Here is a 9,911-nt window from a genome sequence, read left to right as displayed (position 1 = left end):
GGAGCGTGCAAAGACACCAATGTACGACTGCATTTCACTATGTGCTTGGCCAATACCTTTCCCCCTTTTATTGTACTCAACAATTGGCCTCAGTTTCTGAAGCTTTCTCTTCACAACACGAGGCATTGTGCTCATACCTCAACCAGTCTTTGAATCATCAGAGATTATTGTCTGGCTGGTTGGTTCTGTCTCAGCAGATGATGAAGCAAACTTCATCTTCTTCGAAGACTTCATCTCCTTCGAAGACTTGTCTTGAGGAGCTACCATTCCAAGCTTCTTGGAGCCAGAATCCTTAGTTTGTTGTTGAGAAACCATTTTAACAAACAAAACTGCAAATGAAAATATTTCAGGAAAAGATTAAGAACACAAACGACGGTTATTAATAAAATACGACGTATGATATGATTTTAAACGACGAAATGAAATAATCTCAGACGTAATAAATGTTTAAAACCATTATTTATATAACGTCGTGGTATTTATGTTCACACGACGTCAATAGTAATACACCGTCGTGGTAAAACCATTATTTATATAACGTCGTGGTATTTATGTTCATACGACGCCAATAGTAATACACCGTCGTGGTATTAACATTCACACGACGTAAAACAATACTGTCGCCTATATTAGATTCCAACCCTAGTTTCTTTTTCTTTATATTTTATCAAATAAGGGAAAAACAAAAACCATTGTTCAGAGAAATCAAACCTGCAATTAAACAAGCAAATAAAAAAAGACTATTATTTTAAAAACAACTTTGTCAATTTTCAGACGACGCTAGAACGACTGACGAACCGTTGTGGTCTACATATTTAACCACGTAAATAAGAACTACCGTCGTCTTATTTAGTTGAGGTAGTTGTCTTCAAAGTTGAAAACTTTCCCTCTTTGTCTGTATATTTTATCAAACTTGGAAAGAAGTAAAATGATTTTGGCCAGAAAAAAAGGTAAAAAGATTTTTCAAACAAAAAACGTATGAGCATGCAAAACAGTAACCAAAATAGTGAAAATGAAAGTTTACCTTTTGCGTGCAATGAAAGCAAGAGGAAGACGATCGATGTTTAAGTTCAGAGACGACGAAGAAGACGAGAGGAAGACGATGAGATACTCTGACAGTGCTCTGACTGAAAAAAGACGAAAAGTTTTCTCTGGGAGATTGAAATTTTTAATCGGGTTTGGAAACAGTGCATGTGTAAGTCGAAAAGTTGCTTATATATAAAACCATTTCAAAAAAATAATACGGCGGTTACATATAACTACGTCGTTTTTAACTAACACGACGCAATATTTGTTTTGCGACGTGGAATCTTTTCATTTAACGTCGTTAGGTTTAATATAACCGACGTGGATTTGAATTTTTAAATTATGAATAGAATTTTTTTCCCGTGACCTTTCAGTTTATTTTTCAATTACAGTGCGTTATAAATAGAGTTTTTTTTCCGGAGGAAATTTAAAATGAAGGAAATTAATATTCTGGAATATGTAAAGTTTCTTTTTTGGATGACAGATTTAAATAAAATAAGAATATAAAAACAACGACTGTTTTTGTTTTACTGTCGTCGTTTTTCGTCGTCTTAAGTAAGACTAAGACGACGTAATATATTTGTTGAGCGACGTTGATTTGTTTTTTAAACGTCGTTAGGTATAATATAACCGTCGTTGAAAATTGTCTTTCTGATTGCAAATTTGCAAAGACGTTAGGTATAATTTTTGTAGATACACAAACGCACACACATCATCAACTTCCAAAAAATTGTCTCTCTGATTGCAAATCTGTGTCATCTGTTAAGATTATGATGTGGAACAGAATTCCATCTCTTAAGATTTCGTAACCCTTGGGTTCTCAGAAAAATCTGATTATGTCAGCGGTTTTCTATATAAACCGTCGTGGTTATTTCAATTCTTGTCATTAAGTAGATCTACCGACGTAGGATAAGAAAATCAAAGAAAAAAATTGTTAACAAAAATTCTAATTAAGACGACGGTTTAAATTAAATGTACGACGTATAAAATGAATAAATACGACGTTAAATTTTATAGTACAATTTAAAGATAACGTCGTAGAACTATATGATAATGACGTCGATATATTTATATTTACGTCGTTGTAAATTATTTTAATACGGCGATATTTTTTATTTTAAAGCCGTGGATTTGTTTGTAATTATACGGCGTCTTATACGAAAACCTCGTCGTGTTATTTTATGAGTAAAAACGGCGGTTTTTATTGAAATCGCCGTCTTTAATTTCTACGTCGGTCGATTCATAACTTCCGCCGTTCTTTGTTGGCTTTGATTTTACACTGCGGAAATCTGTTTCAAATAGACGTCGGTTGTTTAATTAGGTACGTCGTTGTTTTTGAACAGCCATTTGAATCTCCATTTTTTAGTTGTCTAAGGTGGTATTACACGACGGTGTTTTTAGAACCGTCGTCTTTTTAGAAACCACGGCGGTTTTCACTTAGACCGTCGTTGTTTTCTGGTCGTGTTTTTCACTTTTTGTAGTAGTGAAACTTTCCACATCCTCTGCATTTTGGTTTTCCTTCAAACCAGCACTTGCCATAGTGCAGTTTTTCATAGTGCTTGCAGGGTGTTTTAGTTCCATCATTTGATGCATTTGGTTTGGTATTTGAATTGGACTTGTTATTCCAATTCTTCCCATTTTCCTTCCAATTCTTCTGAGACTTGTTACCTCCAGAAGAACTTCCATTCTTAGAGCTTTTACTTTCAATGTTCAGACTAGTGAAAGCCTTTTCTGTGGAGTTTTCATTGTGCCTATCTAATCTGAGTTCAAAGTTCTTGAGAGATGCAACCACTTCTTGAATTTCAAGAGTGTCAAGATCCTTTGAATGCTCAATCACAGAACATATAGAATCATAAGATCTAGGCAAGCTAATAAGCAATTTCTGCACAACTCTTTCTCTAGGTAACTCTTCACCATAATTCTTCATTTGATTAATCAGATCAAACAGTTTAGCAGCATAAACAGAAAATGATTCACTATCCTTCATACGAGTGTATTCAAACTCTCTACGTAGGCCTTGTAGTTTCACACTTCTTACCTGTTTATCACCTCTAAACTCTTGCTTCAAGATATCCCATGCACCTTTTGAGGTTTCTTCATTCACTATTCTGGGAAAAATTTGGTCTGAGACTGCACCTTGGATCAGTCCAAGTGCACGAGCATCTTTCATCAAGGTCTCAGCCGTTACAGATTTCTCTTCTTCAGCAGCTTTAGATCCTTCTTCCTTTCCTTTTTCTTCGTTGGATCTGAAGCATCAAAGCCATTTTCAACCAAATCCCACAGTCCATGAGATTTCAGAATGGTCTTCAATCGAATGCTCCAAAACTCATAGTTTTATCCATTGAAAACTGGTGTACGAAGCTCAGAAGAGCTTGATCCTGCCATATTAGACATCAGACGCAGCTAGACAAGCTTCGTGAAGTTTTGAGTGAGCTCAAACGTCAGCTCAGCCAAGCACCAGCTCCTTCTTCACAGATTCACGCCCAATAAACAATCAAACCTGGCTCTGAGGCCATGTTATCATTCTGAGTTTATCACTTTCTCAGATTAGGAAGAGGTGCTCTTCTAGAGCATTTAGCTAGAGAGAATGAAGAGGAGAATATGAAAAATGCACTGTTCTATTGATTTCTGCAAAACTGCAGCTTACATAGTGTGACTGCTAGGAGAGAATTGTGATTCTCTTCTAACAGAATTTACAGCTGCCATCCTATTAGATGCTAACACATGTCATAGCAATTCTAAGCTAGAGAATCCACCTAGACTATGATCTAATGGTTCTCATTACATCACTTAAATAAACTGACCAAAACAGAACAAAAATAGAGAATAGCTTATGCTCAAGTAATCTGCTGCAGGATTATATTTCAACAAAATTAGCATTCTTTCTTTTGTTTTCTTGTGGATTTCTGATCCACTAGTTTGTTCCCTTGTTATAATGTAGGAAGCATATAATCTTAGACTAGAGGCAAAAAAGAAGGTCTTGGAATCTGCTGATGAGAAATTTAGAGATTTCAAGTGTAACCTCACCAGACATTATGTTCTCCCATTCAAGGATCAACCTGAGCTCTTACAACAGCCCCCACAGATCTACCTATGTTCTCCCTATGTTCTCCCATTCCTCTGTAACCTCACCAGACATGATGAAGGGCAACATGGGATAAATTTGTAGCTAGTAGGCTAACAGAGGAATGGGAGCTACTTCATAATCGTAAATCAGATAGACTAGCGCAAAACCAGTATAATCATCGCATGTCATGGATGGGGTACATTGGTTTAACTGATAAATTGGTTAGTACACCTTCATCAACGACTTTTATACATTATTTGTTGTGTATCAATGTAAAACATAATGTGTTCGTGTATTTCATACTAATGGCAGAAGGAAGAAATACATGATGAAGGGGTAAGTTTGCTGTGGTGGAGGTAAACCTAGCTGCCAAGGGGGAGGGTCCAATTACCCCAATCACACCTAAAAAATCTCCTAAACTTCCTACTCCTAAAACTGGTAAATATGGTTCCAATAAAGGCCGTGAGAATCATGAAGATGAGGAGCCAAAAGACATAAACCCACCTAGCAGAATTTTTTGGATAATCTGATGAAACACCTGAAAAATGGAGCTGACTTCACTTTTATTTTTCATCACATACAACCACGTCAATCTAATGCAATCATCAACGAAAATAACAAACCATAGAATTCCAGATGGTATGCTAATAAGGGATGGACCCCAAACATCCGAATGAACTAACTCAAAAGGAGTCATTCTTTTATTAAAACTAGGAGGTATTTATAGCACAATGGTGCACAATGGTGTAAACACTACTAGAGTAAAACAAGGAAAGTAAATATTCCTAATTACAAGAGATATTCCTAATTATAAAATATATGTACAAAAGGGAAAGAAATAATCTCTGTACTAATGGAGTCATGAATCTGCCCATTCTGTCTTGAGGGTAAAGTTTCTGTCCATTTTATCCTAAGAGTCTTAAGACCAAATTCCCAGAAAGATGACTCCCGCCAACAAACATCACTATTTAACCACTTGCAGTTGCAACAAAAGTTCTCCATCTCTTTGAATTAATTCACATTGAAGGTGGTAAAGAAACTATTGTGCTGATAACAGCAAAAATAGAAAGAAAAAGAATCTACGGTGGAAACTTTTTTTTTTTTTTTTTTTTTTTAAATTGGGGTCAAAGAGATGCTTCATTGAAATAAAGAGAAATCAACATAAATTCTCCAGGAAGGAGGGAACAACACCCCCACATATCCAGACAACAAAGCAAAGAGAAATTAAACTAATTAGGAAAAACTTAGTTAGAAGGCCATCTCCACTAAGACGTCACCAACGGGTGCACGTCAACCTCTAACCAACCCAAACATGGAAAAATCTACTTTGGAACCTTGTTATAGAATTTGTATGATCTTGGAAAAACGATTCTGCTGAAGTTCTGTACATTAGTTGCAAATTTAAGCCCAACAGTCTTGTCGACTATCTGAACACAAAGCAATTTTTCAGTGTCATTGTTATTGTAAGTGCCTTTGCAAAGAATCTTTTTCCACATTTTTCTGTCACGTGGACTGTGTCATGTGAATTTTTACATCATTTCTTGGCAGGGTGGTTTTCTTTCTTTCTTTTCTCGTGGAAGAAACAAACGGGTTGGTGAAAGAAAATGACTTATGATAGCCTAATCACCGTTTTCTCTTTTGATGTAATGTTGCTTGGCATCAAAAGAAAGCTATATATATATATATTTAGTGCATCGGGTGGATGACGGAAAAACCACAGGATTCGTTACGGATTTCGAGAAATTCGGGGCGGGTCCTTTTAGTCTCTTATTTTGTAGACTATAGGAAAAATGGGTTCACATTGGCCCTACTTTGTGCAAAAGAGATTGCATCAAAAATGGAAATTGACCCTTTATTTCCTAAATACGTCAAAGTAGAAGGAAAAAAACAATTTGATGAGAATGACCATGAAGAGACATTTCAATATGCTGAAGAATCTTTTAGGGTTAATTATTTTCTTGTAGTAGTTGATGCTGCAATTTCTTCTTTGAGGAGTAGATTTGAACAATTAGAAACATTTGAAGGCATTTTTGGTTATTTTGTTTGATCTTAAGAATTTATTTCAAATGAATTATAGTAGATCGCGTGAATGTTGTAGAAATCTTGAACCTGCTTTAACACATGATAATGAATATGATATTAATGCTGATGATTTGTCTTCTGAATTGGAAGTATTACAAATGTATTTACCGAAATAGACAAAGACAAATTGAAATTCTTGAGTTTGTAAAAGTTGTGGATTGTTTTCCAAATGTCTAAATTGGTTATAGAATTATATTGACTCAGCCAGTAACTGTAGCATCTGCATAAAGAAGTTTTTCAAAATTAAAATTAATAAAATCTTATCTGCGATCAACTATGTCACAAGAAAGGTTAAATGGAATGGCAATCTTATGTATTGAAAAGAATATGTCGGAAAATATATTGATTTTGAAGAGGTTATTAATGATTTTTGCTTCTCAAAATGCTAGAAAATAGAAAGAAATAATCAACTTTGGAAACTTTTTTTTTTTGGTCAAAGAGATGCTTCATTGAAATAAAGAGAAATCAAATAAAGTCTCCAAGAAGGAGGGAACAGCATCTCCACTTAACCAGACAACAACGAGGCAAAGAGAAATTAAACTAACTAGGAAAAACTTAGTTAGAAGGCCATCCACTAAGACGTCACCGCCGGGTGCACGTCAACCTCTAACCAACCGAAACAAGGAAAATCTACTTTGGAACCTTGTTACAGAATTTGTATAATCTTGGAAAAATGATTCTGCTGAAGTTTTGTACATATTAGTTGAAAATTTATGCCCAATAATCGTGTTGACTATCTGAACACAAAGCAATTTTTCCGCGTCATTGTTATTATAAGTGCCTTTGCAAAGAGTCTTTTTCAACATTTTTTTGTCGTGTGAAATGTGTCATGTGAATCTTCACATCATTTCCTGGCAGGGTGGTTTTCTTTCTTTCTTTTCTCGTGGAAGAAACAAATGGGTTGGTGAAAAGAAAATGACTTCTTATGGCCTAATCAGTTGCCATTTTCTCTTTTGATGTAATGTTGTTTGACATCAAAAGAAAGCTATCTATATATATTTTTAGTACAAACGGTATTCTAAAATACTTTAAACTGCGTTTGGATCATCTGATAAACCATAGAATTCCACGTCAGTCTAGGAAATCATCCTCAAAAATAATAAACCATAGAATTCCAGACAGTATGGTAGTAGGGGATGGACGCCAAATATCCGATTGGACTAAAGAAAAAGGAGTCGTTGTTTTATTCAAACTGGGTGAAATAATGAGCTTTCCTTGTCTGATAAAGGTAGCTACACCTTCATTGATGGAGAGCTTACAAGAGGAGATGAAATATCGCCTGCCCTAGCAATTGAAGAATCAAGAATTTCTCTCATTGTATTCTTTGAAAACTATGCATCTTCGAGGTCGTGTTTGGATGAACTTGTTGAAATCTTTCGATGTAAAGAATCAAAGCAACAAATAGTTTTACCCATTTTTTACAAGGTGGAGGATCCATCTCATGTGCGAGACCAAACAAGTAAATTTGGTGACGCATTTAAAGGCCTTATTGAAAGCAAATTCAAAGATAACGAGGAGAAGGTGCTATATGGAGGGAAGCTCTTACAAACGCAGCAAATTTGTCCGGACATCCTTTCAAGGATGGACAGTATATTTCTATCTTTATCATTTTCAAGTTTAATTTTTTTCTCTCTTCTTTCTCTAGTTACACATTTATTTGTTGCTCATTATTATTCTCTCTTCTTTCTCTAGTTACACATTTATTTGTTGCTCATTATTAAAGAAAAGTATCCTTTTGTAAAAATATTAAATTGTAGGGAGAAGATATAATTGGTACTTTTTAATTTTTGATAGCTGTATGTTGCATTCTTTTGCGCGGTTGGATGTTTAAATCTGATTCATTAAATGTGTCTAATTTGGTTAAACTGGCAGGTATGAAGCTACATTTATCAACAACATTGTTGATGGAATCTTAAGCCAAGTACTGAGACGCACATATTGGAATGTGGCCAAGCACCCAGTTGGAATTCAGTCTCATGTACAAGATGTGAAAAAGCTTTTAGATGTTGATGGGAATGGTCGTCGCATGATTGGGATATGGGGGACATCTGGAATAGGCAAGACAACAATTGCAAAAGCTATATGGAATGCAATTGCCCATGAGTTTGAAGGAACTTGTTTCTTTGAAAATGTTAGGGAAAATTCGCCACATGGAGGCCTAATCCAGCTACAGAAGACTCTTCTTGATAAGTATCTAGGCAAAAAGTTGAAAATTCAGAGTGTTGATGAAGGAATCGGTGTTATAAAAGAACAGCTGAGGCATAAAAAGATTCTCTTAATTCTTGATGATGTGAATCAGTTGGACCAATTAGACAACTTGGCTGGAGTTGGTTGGTTTGGTGAGGGTAGCAGAGTCATCATAACTACACAAGATAGCGGATTGCTAAAATGCCATGGAATTGAGTTGATATACGGGGTCCATAAGGTATTTGACTACCAAGCTCTTGAACTTTTCAGTTCGAATGCCTTCGGAACAAATGAACCTCCAAATGATTATTTGGAACTCGCACAACGTGCAATAGCTTTCGCTGATGGCCTTCCACTAGCTCTAGCAATTTTAGGTTCTCATCTTCGTGGTATAGATATACGAAGTTGGGAAGTTATATTAGATGGTTATGAAGGAGAACCTTATACACATATTGAAGAGAATACTTCAAAAAAGTTATGATGCCTTGGATGATAGCGCAAAAGAATATTTTCTCGACATTGCATGTTTCTTCAAGGGTGAATATGAGGACTATGTGCTACAAATGGTACCCAAAAGATTCATTGAAGAATTCGTTGATAAGGCATTGATAACTATTGAATGGAGTAAGATTTTAATGCACGACTTGCTAGCAAACCTGGTTAAGGATATAGTTCACAAAGAATCCCCCAATGATCCTGGCCAGCATAGTAGATTGTGGTTTTACGAGGATGTCAAACAAGTTCAAACAGAAAGTACAGTAAGTATCACATATGTTATTATATTCAATTTGACAAGAAAGAATACCTTATGTAACCTATATAATTTTCTTAACAAAATGTGCTTGCATTTTGGTTTGTAATATGACTTCGTATTTTAATGTTAATGCTTTTCCATCTTAGGGAACAAGAAATATTAAAGGCATCATGGTGAAGCTTCTAGAAGCTGAGATAACCTTGAATCCAAAATGCTTCAGTAATATGGTAAATTTTCAAATTTTCATAAACCGTAATGCATCTCTATGCAGGCACATTAACTATCTGCCCAGAGCGTTAAGATTTATTGATTGGGGTAGATGTCAGTTACAATCTTTGCCACCTAATTTTCAAGGAAATCGTCTTGTTGAGTTCAATATGCCTTGCAGTCATATCAAACAATTGGAGGGATTTAAGGTATGTATTTGAAATTATTTTCATCTATTATATATAATTTCAAATAGATTTGTTAATTTCATAATGAAAAAAATAAAAAATTGTTTTCTAAGTTTTTGTCTTTTGAAGCATGTGATTAATTATTTCCTGCTTTTGTGTTCTTGTTTCACAGCATTTGCCAAACTGACATCTATGAATTTGCGGGGTTGTCAATTCTTAGAAAAAATCCCAAACTTATCTGGAATCCCAAACATAAAGTACTTGCATCTAAGTGAGTGCACAAGTTTGGTTGAGGTTGATGATTCTGTTGGATTCCTTGATAAACTTGTTGAATTGGATCTTGATGGATGCGTTAACCTTGCGAGGTTTGGAACAAGACTTAGATTGAAATCCTTAGAAA

The 9,911-nt window shown here is 35.2% G+C and overlaps 1 protein-coding gene and 1 pseudogene across 1 annotated transcript; both read left to right on the top strand.

The window, feature by feature from the left end:
* The first annotated feature begins 8,006 nt into the window (after nt 1-8,006).
* Nucleotides 8,007-9,113, top strand: LOC117613734 (disease resistance protein RPP4-like). Its single transcript, XM_034342306.1, has one exon. The coding sequence runs from the start codon at nt 8,202-8,204 to the stop codon at nt 8,841-8,843; it is 642 nt and encodes a 213-aa protein (XP_034198197.1). The 5' UTR covers nt 8,007-8,201; the 3' UTR covers nt 8,844-9,113.
* LOC117613733 lies at nt 8,926-9,904 on the top strand (annotated as a pseudogene).
* Nucleotides 9,905-9,911: the final 7 nt, after the last annotated feature.

The sequence above is a fragment of the Prunus dulcis genome, unplaced genomic scaffold, assembly GCF_902201215.1.
Source record: "Prunus dulcis unplaced genomic scaffold, ALMONDv2, whole genome shotgun sequence".
Classification (NCBI taxonomy): domain Eukaryota; kingdom Viridiplantae; phylum Streptophyta; class Magnoliopsida; order Rosales; family Rosaceae; genus Prunus; species Prunus dulcis.
Note: the sequence above shows the minus strand (reverse complement) of the source record. Positions and strands in the feature narration are given on the sequence as shown.